Genomic DNA, 23219 nt, shown 5'->3' on the forward strand with positions numbered 1-23219 from the left:
GCTGAGTGAGTGTTTATTAGGAAAAAAATCGGACAACATTACCAAAAGCCACAATGATCCGCAAAGAACTTAACCTACTCAAGTGATTATTATTATTATTATTATTATTATTATTATTATTATCCGGTGTTGATCGCTGCAGATCACTTTTTTCTTTTCTTTGCGAATTGTTCCCTGGCGCAGCATTTTAGGCATGCCACTGCAAGGCAAGGCAATGTGAGAGGGGTTGGGCAAAAATGGTCAGTTAAATGTTTTCTAGATGGTTTATTAACTTCAATCCTTCACATATTCTGCTAATTTATGATAGTTTATCTAAGCTACCTTGCATATTGAATGGGGCCATGTGATCTGGCTTCCGGAAACATCATTCTTGCAATACTGCACTAATGAAAATGTGTGGCTTAATGCAATTGATAATGGGGAAATGACAGGAGTTGTCTACTTAGATTTTAGTAAAGCTTTTGATATGTTAGACCACAAATTACTGGTAGAAAAATTAAAATTATACAAATTCTATTACAGCTCTTATACATTGATTCAATCTTATTTAAATTCAAGGAAGCAAAGAGTATCTCTAGGTGACTGTCAATCCGACCTCAATTCTGTAAAATGTGGGGTGCCACAGGGGTCAAATCTTGGTCCTCTCCTCTTTCTCATTTTTATCAATGACTTACCATTTTATGTTAGAAATTGGGCTACAGACCTCTTTGCTGATGACAGTACAGTACACTTTTCTCACCATAACTTAAATTGTATTAATGCCACCCTTCAAGATGATCTGTTTAACATTAAAACCTAGTGTGAGGATAATGGGATGGTTATAAACGCTACAAAAACCAAGGCTATGTTAATTGGTTCCAATCTGCAAACAACAAATAACCAATTAGCATTAACTGTAAATAATGTAACTATAGAGAATGTTACTTATACTGTATTATTAGGCCTTACTATTGACCACCATCTTGAATGGGATTTCCAAATTAAAAAACTGTCAAAAATTATAAGTTCTAAAATTTTCCTTCTCAGTCAAATTAAAAGATGCATTCCATTAAGCTTACGTAAATTGTTTTATAATAGTTATATTTTACCATTTTTTGATTATTGTTCTACAGTTTGGGGTAACTCCAATAAAAGTAAATTAGAGGTTTTATACAAATTACAAAAACGCGCTGCAAGGAGTATTTTAGATAAGAAACATGATTCACCTTTGGCACCATTATTCAAAATTTTAAATTGGTTGACACTGTATCAACGTATTAGATATAATCGTGGCATAATGACATTCAAAATATTTCGAACTGGACATCCTGAATATTTATACAATAAATTTACGGAAAGATCAAAATTAACGGAAACCAGTATGACACTGAGATCAGAAACACTCCGAACTTTAGACATACCGAAATGTAATAAAACTGCTATGATGAGAGAATATACAGCTTCTTTACTTTGGAATTCATTACCACAAACTGTAAAACATAATCCGTCTTTATATACATTTAAACAAGAACTGAAGAAGTTTGTTCTTACTGACAATACGGATTAATTGATTCCATAGCATTTATAACCGTTTCTTTTGTTTTTCTCTCCATTTCATTTTACTTAAAAAACTTATACCATCATATATATCATATAAGAAACACAGTGTTTACATTTTTATATTTTTCACCACATCCGTGATGCATTGTAAATGTATATATGTTATATGAAATTTTCTGTGTTTTTATCATATATAGTATTATATATTTTTAGTATATAATTCGTAGTTTCGTGAGGAAACATAGTGGTTACATTTTCATATTTCCTTCCTCATCCATGTTACATTGTAAATGTTTAAAGGTTTTATGTTATTTTCTGTATCTTTATTCTTTCTGTAATCTTGTATATAATATGTAGGTTAGTGGGACCTATTGAAAATTAGACTTCTGTCTAAATGGGTTGCCAAATAAAGTTATTATTATTATTTATAGACGCCTACACTGTAAAAAAAGTCCGTTTTTTTGACAGAAATTTACTTGATATTTTCTGTTGATATACGTAAATTTCTGCTGATATACATACTTTCCTGTTGATTTACGGACTTTGTTCTTACATTAACAGAATGTTAGTTCTGCAATAAGGAAATATGTTATTTTACGTAAATTAATCTTTGTCGTATGTCATTTAAGAAAAATTACGTTATTTGTCAGTAAATTTACGTAAATTTTGTGTTATTATCATTTTTTTCCAAACTTGTCTGTAGATAAGCGAAGTCTGCGCATGCGTGGTCATACTGTTTTTTGACATGAACTTTATGTTTCCTTACGGAAAATTATAACAGGGTTGCTGTTAATTTACGGAAACTGTGATTTGCGTTATGATAGTTTCGACCTGTTAATCAAAGTAGGTATGACGTCATCGGTAAAGACACGAGGTCAGTTTATCGTCACGCCGCCATCTTATCCCACATCAAAACAAGGCTACGTCGAAGGGATTTTTGTGAATTTCTTAAATTAAATTTAATATGGTGAGATGCATGTCAAAAACTGCAAAATGTTTTACTGAATTTTAAGCGTGTGGGGACAACGACAAAATGACTTAAATTTATCCTACATGATGAACTAGACTAGGCTTAGCTTACTTGGTCTTGGGTAGAGTGGAAATGATCACTGAATACAAATTCACAGGTGAGTGTATTTTAATTATTGCCTAAATAAATTTGTAATGTTACCATTTTATCACTTTATACATGTGTGGTATTTGTGTGGTATTTAGGTCTTGTCAAGAGTCATCTTTCTGTTTGGAACTCTTCTGTCTAAGAGAGTAGAAAAATTAATAATTTTTTTATGGCAATGAAGTCCTCAAATTCATTTCTCTAATTCTTCAGGTTTAGCCAACCGCAATGTAAGTTTATACCCGATTACATAAGAAAACCTCCAACGATATGAAATATCACAGGATCCATAATTTCTATTGCAATTTTATATTTGTTCATGCTGTCTGAAAACTTTTACCAAAATGTAAACAAACCCGACAAAATGGCGCCAAATTATGCATAGATCCCTCAAGTCAGTTTTCCCACCAACTTTGCACAAGTGACACTATATAAAATGTTTGTACCTACTATTAATAACATTTGCAATGTCTTATCGATGTCAAACTGTGCAACCTGCTTTTAAGAAATTATTTTGTAGGGCCACCCATGACTGCTATACATAAGTGTGTCATTGCATCATGCTCTTAATTTCCATCCACTTTCTTATGCCTTTACTAATTTATTATTTTTAATTTATAATTTCTTTTTCTGTTTTTGTACATCCTCGCTTTTTCAGCCTTTTATGGTTATAATTGCACCAGAGTACAAGAATACAAGGAATGAGAATTTTGTCATTAATATTCTTGTCAATAAACCTTAACTGTTTACACTCAATGTTAGGACCCACCACGTAGGCGAGGCATTACAAAATTCGTAAACGAGGGTAAATTGGACTCTGGATTTCTCGAACTAAAAGATCAAGTGCCCTACTATTACTACACTACTACAGTACGTTAGCACAACAAATATTTTCTCATTTTAAATTTATCTTTTCAGGTATGTCACCTTTTCCCTTTCTTTAGAGTTTCTGCCATTATTTACCAGCTAAAAGTTACGGAGCATTATGAGACTTGACCTGAATTTCGAACGAGCAACAATTAACTGTGCACATCAAAAACAATTAGGCCTTATAATAATGATTAGAGTTGCATCATAAACTGTATTGTGCTGGATGATGGAGTCTTATAACCTTGTGGAACACTAAAAAAAGTGAAGTGGACCACAGGTCCTTGAAGTTCTGTCAATATTAATAAAATATGGGCAATGTGGAGAAAAGAGTGTCAACATAAATAAAAAAAGACATTAGTTAAATCCAAATTAGTTAGATCAGCACGTTATTAAGATGTCATTAGTTATGAGAATGTCATTAAAAGATGTGTTAAAGATGTCATTAGTGATGAGTATGTATTTCAAGTTCATCATTTGTTTTTATGCAAGAGATTGTTTTTATACGCCCACATTTTCAGTTGTATGTATAATTAAAGGTGTAGTTAACATCATTTTCTCTGATTATTTTAAATGCACAAATAATACCAATAAACACATAAAGTTGAAATGTTTTGTTATTTTACAGTAAAATGAAAATGATTTCTGGCAACAGATTTATTACCTGAATATCCTTTTTAAAATTCTGTTTTTTTACAGAACTGGAAGGAAAAATTCCGGCAGCAGATTTACCAGAATATTCTTCCTTTTTTTCTGTTAAATTACAGGAAATATTAGAAAAATTCCGGCAGCAGATTTACCAGAATATCCTTCCTATTTTCTGTTAATTACAGGAAATATTATTAGTCATTCTGTAATTTAACAAATTTTGTAGTAAAATATTTCTGTTATTTAAAGCAAATATTTTACAAGAAATTCTGTTATATAACTGAAGGCAAAATTTAAATTCTGGTAAATCAGCTGCCGGAATTTTTTCTGTTAATCGAAGGAAATTTTTTTTACAGTGTATAACATGGTACATAGGCGTTAGTACTATAATGATATCTTTATTATTAAAGATAGCAGCCATATCTGACATATAGTTTCTGACACAATTGGATCCCAAGAGCCCTAAGCCATGGTAGGCCTATAGGCGATTGAACTGTCTTGATATCTGTCTTAGTTAAGAAGATATTTAACAAAACTTGTCCAAATTGGCGACCTTTTTGAAATTCAATACTGGTTGCAATTTCCGATGGCACCTGGACTTAAAATGTTTGTTTTGTATCTGTCTAATCATATGCCAAGTTTCATGCTTTTAAGTTAAAGTGCACAATCGAACTGTTTTGTGGAGCAAATCCACCCCACTATAAGTTTTATAGTTCTGTTTTCTAGTTCTCTGTCAAGCGTTTATTGATGTCATTAAACCTATATTTTGTTTAATAGCAGGTGCAAATCTTTACAAATTTATTTGAACCATAACGTCACTGTTTCTTTGAGTATTGTGAAGGTCCGTCGTTGAGATAGGTACGCTGCTGAAATAAACCTTACCCAGTCGTTCGAATGCTTATTGTTCAACCTTCAAAAGAACTTGAAATGTACTAAAATCGCATAATTCTTTAAAAAAAAATTCCCGCTACTAGGAATTTCACTTTCTGTTATACATGGATATGATCGCTAATACTAACTGATAAGCTTATCTAAAAAATCCTGTTTCGGAGACTAAGGTACGATTGATCAAAAAAATAGATTTGGTCTCTTAAATATATGCCACACCCTAGTAAAACAATTTCAAAATATGTTTCTTCAGTTTATAGATGGGTCTTATTTTCATAGTCTTATGGGTCTTAGTATTCTAGTTGGGTCTTAGTTTTATAGTCCTATGGATCTTAGTTTTTTTTTATATTCCTATGGATCTTCGTTTTATATTCCTATGGATCTTAGTATTCTAGTTGGGTCTTAGTTTTATAGTCCTGTGGGTCTTAGTTTTATAGATGTGTCTTAGTTTTCTAGATGGGTCTTAGCATTCTAGTACTATGGGTCTTAGTTTTCTAGTTATTTGGGTCTTAGTTTTATAGTCGGGTCTTAGTTTTCTAGTCCTATGGGTCTTAGTTTTCTAGTCCTATGGGTCTTAGTTTTATATTTGGGTCATAGTTTTATAGTCCCATGGATCTTAGTTTTCTACTCCTATGGATCTTAGTTTTATAGCCCTATGGCTCTTAGTTTTATAGTCCTATGGATCTTAGTTTTATAGTCCTATGGATATTAGTTTTATATTCCTATGGATCTTAGTTTTATAGTCCTATGGATCTTAGTTTTTTGGTCCTATGGATCTTAGTTTTATATTCCTATGGATCTTAGTTTTATAGTCCTATGGATCTTAGTTTTATAGTCCTATGGGTCTTAGTTTTCTAGTCCCATGGATCTTAGTTTTATAGTCCTATGGATCTTAGTTTTATAGTCCTATGGGTCTTAGTTTTCTAGTCCCATGGGTTTTAGTTTTATAGTCCCATGGATCTTAGTTTTATATTCCTATAGATCTTAGTTTTATAGTCCTATGGCCCTAAGTTTTATAGTCCTATGGCTCTTAGTTTTATAGTCCTATGGATCTTAGTTTTATATTCCTATGGATCTTAGTTTTATAGTTGGGTCTTAGTTTTCTAGTCCTATGTATCTTAGTTTTATATTCCTATAGATCTTAGTTTTATAGTCCCATGGATCTTAGTTTTATAGTCCCATGGATCTTAGTTTTATAATCCTATGGATCTTAGTTTTATATTCCTATGGATCTTAGTTTTATAGTTGGGTCTTAGTTTTCTAGTCCTATGGATCTTAGTTTTATATTTGGGTCTTAGCATTCTAGTCCTATGGGTCTTAGTTTTATAGTGGGGTCTTAGTTTTATAGTCCTCTGGGTCTTAAGTTTTATAGTTGGGTCTTAGTTTTATAGTTGGGTCTTAGTTTTCTTGTCCTTTGGGTCTTAGTTTTATAGTCCTATGGATCTTAGTTTTATAATCCTATGGGTTTTAGTTTTATATTCCTATGGGTTTTAGTTTTATATTCCTATGGATCTTAGTTTTATAATCCTATGGGTCTTAGTTTTATAGTTGGGTCTTAGCATTCTAGTCCTATTGGTCTTAGTTTTATAGTTGGGTCTTAGTTTTATAGTCCTCTGGGTCTTAAGTTTTATAGTTGGGTCTTAGTTTTCTTGTTCTTTGTTTCTTAGTTTTATAGTCCTATGGATTTTAGTTTTATAGTTGGGTCTTAAATTGAACCCTCGACAAATTGATCTGAAGGTTTAAATTTCGACATAGACCGAAACATCTGTCTCTATTCCAGCCTCTGATATCTATTTGGACAGATATCTGGCTGGTGTAGAGACAGAAAAACTAGGCCCTGTCAAATGGGAACTCTGCATCTCCACAGGTGCGGGGGATTTAAAGCTATTTAGATAACTCTAATCTGCGAAACCCACATATATTTGGAAAGATGAATATTTTTGCAGTTCAGTCATACCATCACAACGAACAGCCTTAAGTTCAAACCTCACAGAGTCACGTGATACTAACAAAACAAAAGTTACGCCCAACACTAATTTACAGTCATCGTAAAGGTTATTTAACATTATGTCAGAAAAACGCATCTTCAAAGGTGTGATAAAACGCCAATTAATAGGGTATATTTTTTCTGACTCTACTCCAACCGACAACTTTCAAAATATCTACCAGAGGCTGGAATAGAGGCAGATGTTCGGACTAATTTCGACTAATTATATATAGCTTATCTAAAAAAAAATCCGTTTCTGAGATTAAGGTACGATTGGCCAAACGGATGGCGAATATGTCCCTTTGAGGTTTATTTCTTTTTCTTTACAGTACCGCTATACTGATATTTTGAAACCCCTTAATTTATGTACAGTAACCTAATTTCGTGCTAACCTATTTTTCGTGCATCTCCGGAAATGATTTACATTTACATGTGCGACCTCGCGTGACCTCTGCATTTGCTTGTTTTGATAAACATGGGTTGTCTGCACACTGTTAGCTAGCAGAATGCATCCAGTAGTTTCAAGCAAGGTAAAATGTATTAATGTATACTTTGACATAAACAAAATGGCGGATTTCAGTTTGGCCAATCGTACCTTAATCTTAGAAGCGGATTTTTTTTTAGAAAAGCTATATATAATTAAGTCTTTGAATGGCATTTAGCAATTGTGATTGTTGTTCCATAAAGCTGTGTCTATATACTATATATAATTAGTCGAAATTAGTCCGAACATCTGCCTCTATTCCAGCCTCTGGTGAATATTTTGAAAGTTGTCGGTTGGAGTACAGTCAGAAAAAATATACCCTGTGAATTGTCATTAGTTATAATGAAATATTATTAAAGATAAATTCTAAGAAAAGTTAATTATTCCACTGGGTATCCATACAACGGGGTTTTCTCGAATTATAGATCAAACATTTTACACGAAACTAGGTGACGCATTTTTCCGCCGTTGTGAGTTGGGTTACTTATGAAATATGGGCCAAAGCGGGGGATTCATAAAAAAAATCGAAATTTTAACTAATTTATAGAATATCTGAGGAAACTTCTAAGACATTTGGGTTTTTAATTTTGACGAAATTCAGTGTCGAATCCTTATATGCACGAAAATAGGTTACACCACTGTATACATAGCATCTAGGCCTGCTCAACTCGGGTCAATATCTAGGACTTCGGTTGTAAATATATTCACGTTGAAATTTATTGATACACATCGAAGGACATGAACTTCGTGAGGAGTAATATTTCAAATTGACTAAGGTGACTATAATTTCAATATCGTTTTAGGTAGGCCAGCAGTTTAATTAGAATTAGACCAAACTTTCGTTCCGTTTTTTATAGGCTCTGGCGTGACTATATATTAAAACTAAAAGCTCTACATGTTCATTAATGAACTTACCAGGTGTCGTATTGCAAAAAAGAATCCCAATTTAAACCGATTAGTCCATAACACATAGTCACTATACATAAAAACGCAGGAAATTATTGAAAAACGCTTAATATTTTAATAATTACTTATTACTTATCATTTTGCTTTATTTTTTACATTTATTGTCATACAGGGATTCTGTTATTTAGTTATGACACCAAGTGAGTCCACTGATGAATATAGACCTACATGTTTGAGACTTGAAAATGTATGTTCAGAGGGAGTATTCCTTTAAATAAAGACACTTTACTCTAAGAAACTATAGACTTGAAATGACCCACATTTCGGACTCTTTCAAATCATATTTCCAATTAATATTTTTTTCATTGCATATGGTTGATATTTTGAAAAAGTCTATAATATTTCAACTAAGCCTTCAAATCAAAATTAAAGTTTAGAAATGGCTTTAAATGCGATATGAAACATTGTAGCCATTTTCAACACACGACTTACTAGGTCGAAGAAGTGATTCAAAATGGCATTGAACTACGTTCGTGTTTTTTTATTTCCACGTAAGAACAATATACAGTTACGTATTGTCATGATATCATGACCAAAATGGCGCAAGTGGGATAAATAAATAAATATCCATCTTTCCAAATATATCAGGATTGAAACGATTCGAGATAAATAAATTCGTTTAAACCCCAATACCTTAGGAGGTGCTGAAAAATTTCCATAGAACAGCCTTTTTTCTGACCTTCCCAACCCGACAACTTAAACAATAGCCATAAGAGGCTGATGTTTCTGACTACGAATCCACCAAATTGAATAGTTACGTTTCTTAGTGTAAAATATGATTAAAAAACACCCGATATAAGCACAATTTTTATTTCCTGTTGGGTGGTAGGATAGGTATATAAAACTCTACACCTTTTTATTGAACCCAAAACCTGCAATACGTATAATCATATTAAATGTGCAACTCTACGTACCTCTTTTTTTTTTATTTCAGCACAATGGTTGAAAGAGGTATTGCTTTGGTATGTATGCTGATAATAGTCGCATCACCAGATGTGGACGGGAAACATGTCATGCTACTGCCATTTATAGCAACAAGTCATTGTTTAGAGATGAGATCTATTGGTGTCGAGTTACTTAGGAGAGGACATAAAGTAACTGCATTGGTACCGGATTTCTTCAATCACAAACCATGTCTTGATAATAGTAATATCAATGTCATACAATATCAATTTTCACCTGAGGTCGCTCAAAATATTCAATCTGAGTTTAAAGAAAGTCAAAAGATGTTTTTTCGAAATGATAGAAACTTATTTCAGTTCTTTTTGTTGGCACGTGCTATCAGCTTTAATATCTTCACAGCAACGTTCCATTCTATCAAGAAAATTGAAGAGCGTTTAAGAGGCGAACACTTTGATATTGCTATTGTTGACGGAATACCGTTGTGCCAATATTATTTCTACGTTGCTAAATTTCTTTCTATTCCAACAATCGCAGAGGGAAGTGTTATAGAACAATATCTCTCCAATACACCATTTCAAACCAATATTTTACCCAGTCCTTTGTCAGGTTCAACGAATCAAATGTCTTTTAGCGGACGATTATTTAATTTTTTTGCTCAGTGTTTTTCAAGATTCCTGCTGTCTTACGTACTTCACCAACCGGACGTGAGTATTTTATCTCCAGAATTAAACAAGTATTCAGCTGAACATTTATATAAAGAATCTCTGTTATTTATAGAAAACGCAGATCACATCGTAGATTATCCTAAGGCTATTTTTCCAAATTATATCCAGGCAGGACCTCTTACGGCATCTCCACCAAAACCATTAACTCCAGATTTGGAGAAATTTATGCATAAATCGGTGAAAGAGGTTGTTTATATCTCACTAGGAAGTGTCGTTGAGAGCCTTCCAGAATATATAATCAAAAAACTTGAGACAGTGGCTAAAGACCTAGAGAAATTGATTATATTTAAAAGTAATTCTGAATCGGAGAATGGACATATCAAACATGTTAAATGGGTTCCTCAAAATGATATCTTAGGTCATAACAAAACTGTTTTGTTTCTTTCACATTGTGGAAAAAATAGTTTCTTGGAATCTCTCTATCACGGTGTTCCAATTATATGTATGCCATTTAATGTGGATGCGTTTGGAATTGCGAGTAAAGCCGAACATTTTAAAATTGGTGCTCAATTTGATATCAGAACTTCTACGGTTGAGGAAATAAGTGCTATTGTCAATTCTGTTCTTAATAATAGGAATATTAGAGAAAATGTTCAGCGAGCATCCACTATAATAAAAGATCGACATTTCACTCCAGCTCAAACCGCATGCAATGCCATAGAACATGTTTTTAAATATGGTAGTGATCACATGACATCACCAATGAAAGATTTATCATTTTTAGCTTACAGTGGGGGTGATGTTTGGATGGTTGTGTTTGTCGCTTCATCCTTTGTTTGTTGGCTTACAACCAAATTGTTTTTGAAATGTGTAAAGATTTATTAATGAATACACATAATGCTTTTAAGTTGTCCCCAAAATATCAAAAAAATTGCTCTCTTAACCGAAAACGCAGATAACTTGGCGAATATCATTGTTTTGGTCATGGGACTAAAATAGGATGGCAAAAGATTCCAACAATATAGTCAACGTGATGAACAATCGCTCTCTGATTGGATATTATGTTAGTTTTGCCGCCATGCGTAAATTACTTTTTGCGAATACTTAAAGATGGTTTCCCTTAGTTTCATTTATGATAGGCTACCTGTATGAAAAGAAAATAGATGTGTTCTAATGGGGTGTTCCCACTTTCCCGGCAAATTATCCGGATTAAATTTTTCTAATCCGTCTCCAGCATCTCCATATTCCATCATTGTCTTGCTGTTATTCTGAAGACAGACTTTCAGGCGGTCCAGTTCATGCTCCGATTGGTGATACTTTGGGCGTTTCTTACCACCAGACTGGAGCTGACTGATGGTCACTTCGGTCATTGCTTGCTTAGCTTTTATCAGGGTGATGAATCTGAAGATATTAGGATGGTTGGTGGTCATCTTGTTCATTCTAGCATGCCACCCCTCAACATGATTGGTGGTTCGCGGACCTACAGTGTGAAAATGGTTCCACATATGTTTATCTTCTCCTTCCACCCACTGTTCGGTCACATAGCAAACTTTGCAATTGAGGGATCTTCCATGTTAGCGGCTTCAGGATTCAGGTTTAAGTAGAGGTAGAGCAGATGCTCTCCTCACGAATAAGTTCACATCTGGGTTGGGCAATTTGGACATTTTGGAGAGTTCGGTATTTTAGACCCACCGTAATTTCGGGTTATACACACCCGTCCTTTCTCTTTACTCAGCACACGTAGCCCATGTTTTGTATAATCAGGCATTAGGGCATTTTTCATGCCAGCACCGACAAACTTCAGCACGGGCTCGAAATCTGATGCATGTACCTCTCCCGAATTCTCAAAATGCGATATTGCCAGAGCCTATACTCTAAGATACCATTCGTCGAGAGGACGTAATATAGTAGGTAAGAATTTGAAAGGGTCACGTTAAGTGTATCAGAGGACAGGAAATTAGGTAATAATGGTTATAAATATTTGTGTAGATATGAAATATTACATAGTATGGTACAAAGATACGTCTATTTGTAGATATATCCACCAACTACAATTCACACGTTGCACACATTTCCACCCCTAGGGCAGTTTGTACTGAGAGTTAATAAGTGTCTATTAGATAAGTAAGGCCGAATGTATTAAGGTGGTGAACTTTCTTACAATGTATAGGTCTTCTCGGTACAAATATTGACTATATAGAGCTCAACTTGAGCAGTCGACGCGTCTTTCGGATAAACAATTTCCAGTAGTCCTTCAAGACAACAGTTTTGCATATTGGGCTTTTTTTTAGACGCATACGCACGTGTGAAATTAAATGAAAATCCTGATTATGTTGGCTTAAAATTTCATGATTCAGAAGGAATAACTATATAAGATTTTATAGGCATTATGCCTATATTATCCATACATATCTAGGCCTTTTACTGAATGACAAAAAAAGATCATTTTACGATTTTTGTTTGCAAATTCAAACGAACTATAATGGCCTGATCGGCAGTCAGCTTTCTGATAATCGCATCTAAATCCAGCAACGTTCTGAGATATTGGCACTTCTTATCGATCTGAATTTTGGATACAGTTGGCTACTTCCGCTACTGATATATCTCTGTCAGAGCCATATTTATGTTGAGAGCCAATATATGGCTCTGATCTCTGTATTGGTAAGTAAAGTATCCATACTGAAAAAATAAACAAAAAGAATTTTATCATAAGTAGACATATTTCCAATGAAAGATAGCGCATTTTAACTTCTCTTGGTGGTACGTCAGTCCACAATATTGCTCGTAAACACTCTTAATGCACATTCTGGACTGATTTGACGAATCTTGTTGTGAGGCACTAAAAGGCACGATTCTTGCCGGATTTGACAAAACTTGATAATATTATCAGTAGGCCTATATTCAGTATCGCCCCCAAAAGTTCAAAAAAGTGTACGACTGAAGATTGAATATTTCATACTGGTGATTGTTACCTACTGCCAACTGTTTTTATTCAAAATCAAAGCTGCCAGTGGGCGTATATTACCTTGCCTGACAAGCTATTTTTTTTTTCATTCATTCATTATATTGTCCTCGTGGGTTGAATGTTAAACAGAACCATGTCCATGTGTAAAGGGCCTAATTCTGACCCATGTAAAATAAAGAGTTTATTTTTATACTTATTACACATACGCGATTTACTTTGCGTAAAACGCGTTATATAGGCCTAGTACCGGTACGCCTATTTTTGAAAATGACACAGCATAGGCTAAAATACGCCGGCTTGTCCACATGAGCGTAGTGCGGAGGCATTTGAGAATTTGAAAACTTTCTGTCTGTCCTATTTTTTTTTTACAGTTTTTTACAATTCCAATAAGACCAAATTTCGATCCGTTTTGTTAGCTTTTAGTTTCAATATAGCCTCTTCATTTGGGGTTTATAGACGGTCTTCTTGAACATTCGTCAGTTTTCTGACACCGCCAGCCAATCAAATTCCCGCCCTTTCAAACACTGGGATTTTAAGAGACGCAAACAAAAGGTGCAATCATATCCATAATGCTTCTTTGAATATATTTTGTTTGCGTCACAATTTTGGTGTGTGACCCGGCTCAACATTTCAAAATAAAAGGCCTTCGTGGTACCTTAATTGACTGTATGACCTATGGCTACCTTTCTTTTATCGTGGAATTGCATTATTAGGCGTTTTGGTTGGATTGTACGTAAGCGAATACAGTCAATCCACGACAGAAGTCTGTAAGTGTAAACATAGCAACAAGCCATAGGGCCTATTGTTCACAGTTTGTCCAGGGATTGGCTGATTCGCTTACGTAGGCTACCTTAGCGTACAATCCAACTAAAAACGCTGTATTTACAAACTTCTGTAATACAAGAAAGGTGGCCATTGCAGTCAAGGTATAATACGAAGTTCGCAATAGCTTGGCATTGTGAAGATGACAATGCAAAATATCGTTTATAATGTCAGAATGCGCTCAAAATGAGGTTATCGGGTTGTAATCATTCTTAAACTGAGGAGCTGTAAGTTTCGCAAACAGACCCGTCTGAATTCCATATATATTATACTAAAATTATTAGGTTCAAATCTTCCGACAGTACAATTAATCCTCCCTTCATTATCATGAAATTTTGTCCTAGACTTGTATTGATTATAGAATGCAAGACGGGGACAAAATAACACTAGTTTTGAAATAACCTAGTACTCCTATGATGAGATAACTTTAGCTGGCGTGACCTGAAAGGTCTTTTATACTTTTGTATTACTACTCTAATTTGACATAAAGCTAAAGATATTTTTAGTTTCATCAATCAAGCCTGCGATGACGATTAGAAATATAGTCCCTCGGATTTTTCTTGACAATAACCAAAGATGGATGGATTGAGACTTAAATTCTTCTTTTAATTTATGTGGACTTATATTCTATGCACATTCAAGACATGTAAGTTGCTTCCGATGGTTGTTAGGCAGTTTTTGTCGAAGAACTATATTTCGCGTATTATTACAAATTTCCTTGTGAAGAGGCCGTAGGTTGATGAAGTATGGAAGATAACTTGTACCTTTCATGAATGGAATGAATTTGAAAATTATCTCTCTGATATTAGTCATACAAAAGAAACAGAAACGGAGTCAGATGCTGGATTAATTAATGCTAGTGATGGAAAAGCTGTCCCCTTTCACACCTCCAATTGTGAAGCGACTTTTAGGGTTAAAAAAAGGAGAACATGACAGAGATGATAAATGGTCAGAAAAAGCTGTCAAAAGTTTAGTGAAAAAGTTACAGAAAACTGGAGGCCTAGATGAGTTAACTAAGGCATTGTCAACACAAGACATCAACACTAGTTGTATTACAATACCAAGGTGAGAAAAGTCTTGAATGAATTGTATTTCTAGTGCATGAGTGGAAGAGTAATTTGAAGCACTATCCCCAAATCAAAACACAAGTTACACTGACAAAATACAATAAATACAGTGATTGGCCTTATTAGTAGCTTTACCCATTAGGCCTAGGCTGAAAAAATCATTAAGTACCTTTCTATATGTCTTTAAAAGGACAGGTTTGCCATTTTTGGGAGTTGATTTGGGTCTTGAATTATATATGATACCGGTACAGTATGTGATTAATTTACTTTTAGAAGTACTAAAAATGTGCGAAAAATGCATAATACCTAACAACAAATACTTGGACCGGTAAAAACTAAGAATTTCGTCATCATTTTAACTTTCAAACACAAATAATTCTGGAGACACATGGATTTGAAAGCTCAAATTTCAACGTTGAGCTGTGATCAATATTACAGATTAGCTTGGCTAATAAATTCCTGTTTCTGCAACTAAGGTACAATACCGGTAGGTAAAATTGACAAATCTTTCCATTTAATCTGTATAATATTGTCAATCTTATGCATGTCATAATTTATTTGTTAATACTGTAGGCCTACAATTTGACCACTTCACTTGTGGAATAAGAGTGTACCGGTATATCAAATGTGGCCTTTTATGAGTAAAATTTTCAAACCATATTTATCTGTGGAGCTGAAAAGAAATAGATCTAGCATGCAATAGAAAATATCATATTGAATATGACTATATAAATAAAGTATTATTTATTACAATATGTGCCTGTAACTGCAGGACATTGGCCACATTTAAAAACAAAAATAAGATTTAGTCCAGAAAGGCCTTCTACACTCATACCCTAGTATGCTGCATGACATTACTGACCCTATTATTCATTTAAGTAACAACATTTCTTCTTCAAACTTTATGTTAAACAGTATATAAAGTGATTGTTATTTGAAGTTTTCTCACTGTCAAGTCTTATAATAATACACCCCTGGCTATCACCAATGTTATTTTATAGTGGCAGAGCACAATCATTATTCAACAACAAAGACATGTACCAAAGTATTATACACATCCTACATCTATCATTCTATGTAGGTTATACATGTATTGTAGTAAACTTATAAATATATTGCAATGATAGACAACCATTTATTTATTAGTTAAATATTATTTTAACTCTAAATGAATAAAAGTATTAGCTTATAGATTAATATTTTGAGAATATAATTCAAATCGTTTCTGTTTTTCAGGCCTTGTATTTTAGGACCTTAAAGATGGGCTTCCTTATTTTTTAGTGTCAAATTAAGCAAACTATTTGATTAATTGGTGTTTCTAATGAATTAGCATGTATTCTTCATCATATCATTATTTTCTTATATTGCATATAATTTAAGTTTTAAGCAATCATAAAAGTCCATGTATATACAGTCTGGATAATCAAAAAAAGACTTTCAGACCTTTTTTGATTGGTCACTCATTGGAATTCTGCCGGTAATTCTTTTCTAATTTAGCTAGTTATGAATTGATTATGGACATGTTAGACAAACTGGTATTTTTCCAAGTCATTAGAACACCTCTACTTTCTATTCATATAAATATTAGCATTTTGATTTTCATAAATGATAATGAGGGAACCCATCTTTAAAGGGATTGTAAAGAGGTTTTTGTTATCGAAATGTCAATTCTTGTTTTTTTTTTTTTTTTTTTCGATTTTTACACACCTTCCTGAGCTTAGACTACAATAGTTGCAGCAACCATTCAACATTCACGAACCTTAGATATAGGCGACGATGTGCATAAATATATTTTGGATCTTTTTTGCAAAACCGGAAGTGCCACAGTTCAATATATGGAAGAATAGATAATCGGCTCTAGAAGTCGTATTTTTCGGTCGATTTTCTTTGGGTTTGCATTTTTGGAATCTGTTAAAATCTGAAAGAATAGCAGTTTCAAAATTTCAAAATTCGAAAATTTGTCACAGACATTTTTTTTGCCAAATTTTGCATTTTTTTCATTTTTTTGCTTTTTGTCTGATTAATCTGAAAAAAATTGAGCAAAGACAGTTTAAGAATGTAAACAAAATGGTACAGTCAAATTTTCAATTTCACTTCCGGTTTAAACAGGAAAACGATGTTCACTTCCGGTTGAATATCTTCCGGTGTAATTTGTATAGGACAAAAATTTTTATGCTGATAGGTAGACAAAGTTATGACAAAAAAACGAAGAAAAAAAAATCCGGAACAGACGTGAAACTTTGGCCGCCATTTTGATTTTTCTGAAATGATTCGATTTTTATTCAGACATAATGGCTCATCCGATTTAAATGATTTTGGTGTCAAATGAAAGAAGATAAAAAAAAAAACCTGACATGAGGAAGCCGTTTTTCGATTCTCAATTTTGCTTTTTTGCAACATCCGGTTGAATTTTTTCAAAGTTTGAAGGGTCATATCTCGTGATCGTGAACTTTGATGACCTTGACCTTCATAAGGTCAAAGGTCATTGACCTTAGCTATCAGTTAATACTTTGACATTTGACCTCCGACATGTACTTCCAGTTTTATAGCTGTCCGAAAACAGCCAAATTCGCAACTTTGGACTGCTCTAGCAGGTGACCTAATTAACCTAGAGGGTTAATCTTTTCGGATTCTTAATGTGCTTTTCATGCTTTTTCAAATGATTTATAACAATCGTTTTTAAAAGCAAAATTGAAATTCGTGAATTTTTCAAATTTGAGTTTTTTTTTTTACAATATTTCTGTTTCTTTGAGCTTGGTGTGTATATATCTTATGACCTATTTTATGTAGAACATTGAAACTTGGAACACAACAAGACAATTTGAATATAAATTAACCTATGACAAAAAAGTTGAGGTGGGCGTGGCACATCCGGGTTGAATTACTAATTGTTTACATTTTGAGAAAGGGGCATAACTCACATAGGATACATTTGTTCAGAAAGGTACTTTGCACACAATTACCTCATTATTTTGGCCAGTTTGTGTTAATAGGTCAATTGTTTCAGCTTTATAGTTCCAAAAAAGGAACGGGTATTGAAATTTCCATATTTTCAATTTTTTATTTTGACCTTTATTGACTCTTGTTGACCTATATCTTTTGACCTGTATGATGTAGAAGCTTTAAATTTGGAACACAACTTAACATTCAGAATATCAATTAACCTATGCAAAAGAAATTGAGGTGGGCCTAGCACATCCGGGTTAAATTACTCATTATTGACAATTTTGGCAAGGGACATAACTCGCAACGTATACATTTGTTCAAAATGGAACTTTGCATACAATTACTTCATCCGTTGAGCCACGTTGTCTTGGAAGTTCGATTGTTTCAGCTTTAGCGTTCAAAAAAAGGAACAGCTTTTGAAAATTCAAAATTTTCAATTTTTGACCTTGACCTTTTTTGACCATGATTTTTGTAGGATTAAAGGTCATTCACATTGGCTATCTATTTATACTTTTATATTTGCTGTCCTATCTCAACTTCCGGTTTTATAGCCGTATATATTTAAAAATTTTGATGACTTTTATCTCGTAACCTTGACCTTTGTTGACCGTCTCCCTTTCAATGTCAAATGTCATTGACCTTGGCTATCTTCTGATACTTTCATTTGTGAGGTCTGTCTACTTCCGTTATAACAATCTTCCAAAAAATTCTTCTCAACTTTAGACAGCTCTTGTGCGTGATCTAATTATCGTAGAAGGTTGATTTTTTTGAGTCTTTTGCATTTTGCTACATTTTCAAAGTCCCACTCTGTGCCACGTGTGGCTCTAGTCTAAATTTGTTTTGTATATCGGGGACAATGATAGCCTAATATGAAAGAAGCATAATTTTCGATGATTGACATCATCAATCACTTAGTTTTTATGGAATGACAGGAACCACAGCCATCTGACTGAAAATTGGAAGGTAGCAAATTGCTAGTAATATACTTGCAAATTTACCCAAGTATTAAACAACATATAGCCATCTCTACCTGACCATAACAAGGACTCCGAATTGCATTCTTGACATTGACAATCAAAATGGCTCCACGCTTCAGGAGAAACAAACTAGTGCTCCCATTGTTTTTCATCTTATCTCTACTGTTGTCAGCAGCCAAAGACAATATGCTCCGTAACTCTTCAAATTTTTGTTTAGATTCAAGATATCAAAATCAATTTGTTGAGCTTGGTCATATATAACGATCAAAATCGTGTAAATGCATTGAGAAGTGGGCAGCAGGATTAATTGGTCTTGTAATAAATATGAACCATTTAAATCTGTTCAAAGTCATCTCCATTTACAGGTTGATCTTTTAAATGTCTGTAATTGAATCCTGAAGCATCCTGATCATTCTAGAACAGACACAGCTGTTAAATTTGTGTCATTTGACTGTGATCTAAAACCCTTTCGCTGGGTCAACATTTATGACATAAGTTTGCAAGATTATAAGTTATAAGATAGCTTGCCAGACAATGACTTACACCAAGGCTTGAAATAACTCTGTATATTGGGTCAGGCATTTTGTCCGGCACAATTCAGTTTGTGACGTAAATTTGAAATTTTGTATCGGACATAGTAAAAATACGATATTTTCATTTAAAACCCATCAATTTGGGACTTACGACTGATATTCGCCGCTTTCTCACCTGCTGTACAGGTTAACAACTGGCTAAAAATAGTGTATGCCTCTCCGGGAATAATAGAGCCGAAAAAAAGTAGGTAATTAAATTAAATCATATCTTGATGAAAAGTTCTTGGAACAGGAAAAAGAGTTGTCCAAAGTAATAAAAGATGTCTATTTTTATCAGCCAATGAATTTCTTTCTTTCATTATTTTCCTACTTTCGTTATTGAGAATTTGTGCAAATGTTTAACAGGGTGCTTGACAATTTCCTCTGACTCAGTGTATGTCTTTGTATCAAATTCTTATGTAATATTTGAATTAATAGTATTAAAGCGTGATTGGACATAATTATAATATATAGTAGTACCATATGAAAGATCATCTCATGTTTATATAAAGTAATTATATAATTAAAATTACTAAAGGATTCGGACAAACAACTTGACTTAACTACTTGTGTCAACACCGTTCATTCATGTTTTGACTTGATCATCCGGACCTTGCATGTCCTATCTAGGTGCCAGTAATCTGGATGATCTAGACTGTCTATGTTATTGTTGATCCGAACTTTTTTGCTTTCTGAAGCGAGAAATGTCAATCCGTTATGTGAAAAGGAACATTTTTCAATAACACACAGCTTTGACCTCTGTTAATAATGTCAATGGCCAGGATCGCTGATAATTCACTGTCTTTTCAACAAGAACACATATTTTTTCATAGATTTGGTACCAGACAAAAACGTTTGGCTCAAACGAGATAGTACCCGACATTTATTTAAGGCCTTGACTTATGATAACCGTCTTTAGTGACTCAAAAATGAATTTTCAAATAATCAGAAGTCAAGGCTAAACCTTGAAAAAAAAATTCATTAAATTATCATTTCAAACATGAACAAAGTCTTATCAATGCATGTACAATGGCAATAACTGATAAGCCATTCATCAAATTATAACCAATTTCGAAATGGACAGAGATCTCATCAATATATACCAAGTTTCATCGAGATTGGATAAAAACTGTGTAGACTCTATTGTGCCAACAAGCTAAATTTGATGCTTTTACTAAGTCAATGGCAATACTCTGAAACTTTTATTCGATTATTAACAATTTCGATTTGACTGAGATCTCATCAATATATATAATATATTATAATTATATGTAAGATTGGTTAGAAATTAATTATTGTGCCTACTAGTGTTGAAACGGTTAGTGAATTTTACGAACTGGGTAATTGTCAGCAATAACCGTTTGTTACCCAGTTAATTACTAAAGATTATAAAAGGAGTCAAAAACCGCATTTGCGGCGGTAACTCACCGTTAACTAAACTAGAGTAAGTGTAAATGAGTACCCAGGAAGATTTTGGCTAGTTCCCAGCGGTACAAATCGACATATATCAAACAACCCATTGAAGCATCTATGGTGTATTGTAATCACCCTGTCGGTCCGTCGGTCCATCCGTTCACATTTAGCTCGTGCTCACTCTACAGGCTACAGTTCTTTATGAATTCTTTTGATTTTTATTTTGTGGGTCAATGTCATTATGAAGATGATCCCTATTGATTTTCGTGATGATCGGATAATTTTTCACCGAAATATCGTGTCTTACTTGACGTTTTTCTCTATTAGCTATATTGTGCAATTCGTGCTCACTCTACAGGCTACAATTTTTTACAGATTCTTTTGATTTTTATTTTGTGTTTCAATGTCATTATGAAGATGATCCCTATTGATTTTCGTGATGATCGGATAATTTTTCACCGAAATATCGTGTCTGACTTGACGTTTTTCTCTATTAGCTATATTGTGCAACTCGTGCTCACTCTACAGGCTACAATTTTTTACAGATTCTTTTGATTTTTATTTTGTGTGTCAATGTCATTATGAAGATGATCCCTATTGATTTTCGTGATGATCGGATAATTTTTCACCGAAATATCGTGTCTGACTTGACGTTTTACTCTATTAGCTATATTGTGCAACTCGTGCTCACTCTACAGGCTACAATTCTTTACAGATTCTTTTGATTTTTATTTTGTGTGTCAATGTCATTATGAAGATGATCCCTATTGATTTTCGTGATGATCGGATAATTTTTCACCGAAATATCGTGTCTGACTTGACGTTTTACTCTATTAGCTATATTGTGCAACTCGTGCTCACTCTACAGGCTACAATTCTTTACAGATTCTTTTGATTTTTATTTTGTATGTCTATGTCGTTATGAAGATGATCCCTATCGATTTTTGCGATGATCGGATAATATTTCACCGAAATATGGTGTCTGACTTGACTTTTTACTCTATTAGCTTTATTGTGCAACCCTGTAGTCACTAAAGACTGTTTGATCATTTCTGACAGCTGCCAGTGGGCGTATGTTACCTTGCCTGGCAAGCTATCTTTAACATGTTAAATTGTTAGTATTTTGAGCTACTTTACATAAGCTTTTTATTGGAATCAAGGTAATTGGGGGTGATTAATGAGCAGCATTTAGTTCAGCGATCTTTTGTTTTCATGTGATTTGATTTGATCCGGATTATCAATAAAATAAACCATTATCTAATTGGCAATAAGTGATTAAGATGAGTAGACGTCGGATTATACAGAGTGTCGGGACGACTGATTAGTGTCATAATTCGGGATACACAGTGCCTAAGTATTAAGAGTTTTTTTAAGTAGACTAAGAAAGAAATCAATTGGCAATAGAAAATGATGTTGGATTACGCAGAATACTCAGATGTCGGATATCACAGAGTACACTGTACAGTCAAGTAACCTTTTTTTCATTCATTTCCAGAAATGATTAATAATTGACATGCGTGACCTCTGTATTTGCATGTTTTGATAAACGTAGGTTATCTCTACAACCTCAAACTGCAGAATTTTCTTGTCGTTTCAAAGCCACAGCAAATTTGTTATTTATTTCTAACATATATAAAATGGCGGATTTCAGACTAAATATCACAATATTTTATCGGCTGAATTTCCTTATAATCCCAAGCTGTAATAGGAATTCCAAGTGTTGTCTGTTAGAATATATTCCAGTGAACGAAGTCACGTGATAAACTAGCAGATTCCAAAAAGAAAAATTCTATGGAACACAATGTGGGACATACTCTTACGTTGTGTCAATGACTTAAAGCAATAAATCACTCTTATGTTTTACTTTTCTTATTTTGTCAGTCACTAATCATTGTTCTTTGAAGGAATTGTCATTAGTTATTATGACTGGAAGATAAATACTAAGAAAAGTTAATTATACCAGTGGGTATCTATGCATTTTTTCGACTTATTCATAGATCGAACATTGTACACAAATATAGGTGACACATTTTGTAGCCATTGTCCAGTTGGTTAATCATGTAATGTGAGTCAAAGCCAGGGATTCATAAAGAAAATTAAAACAAACCAGTTTTGATTATTTTATAAAATATATGAGAAAATATCTAAGACATAAACAAAATTTTTCTGTTTTCTAATTTCGACAAAATTCTGTGTGGAATTCTTATATGCATATTAAGTTGCATTAAGATCAGTTACAAATTGTAGTCTCTATTATGCCTACAAGAAATGTGGACAGACTGACAGGTTCTATGACATCCACATTTCCATGTGACCGGAAAAAAAAAAATGATAAGACTAAGGACTTATGACAAAGTAATGGTGAATAGCCTAGTTCCTTAAATTTTGATTTATGG

The 23219-nt window shown here is 33.5% G+C and overlaps 2 protein-coding genes across 2 annotated transcripts in view; both read left to right on the top strand.

Annotated features, from left to right (window-relative positions):
- Positions 1-9719: 9719 nt before the first annotated feature.
- LOTGIDRAFT_117302 (hypothetical protein) lies at positions 9720-10946 on the top strand (the record flags this gene model as incomplete). The annotated part of the gene is made up of 1 exon (XM_009056079.1): positions 9720-10946. One exon carries the CDS (start codon positions 9720-9722, stop codon positions 10944-10946), a length of 1227 nt encoding a protein of 408 aa, XP_009054327.1.
- A 3764-nt stretch (positions 10947-14710) lies between these two features.
- The window catches only part of LOTGIDRAFT_189014 (hypothetical protein), a gene marked incomplete at its 5' end in the record, with an annotated part of 47254 nt that continues 38745 nt past the window's right edge, over positions 14711-23219 (top strand). The window contains one exon of the mRNA XM_009056080.1: positions 14711-14913. Within this exon, the coding sequence (XP_009054328.1) occupies positions 14711-14913 (203 nt within the window). The remainder of the gene's footprint in view (positions 14914-23219) is intronic.

The sequence above is a fragment of the Lottia gigantea genome (genome assembly GCF_000327385.1).
Source record: "Lottia gigantea unplaced genomic scaffold LOTGIsca_26, whole genome shotgun sequence".
NCBI lineage: Eukaryota > Metazoa > Mollusca > Gastropoda > Lottiidae > Lottia > Lottia gigantea.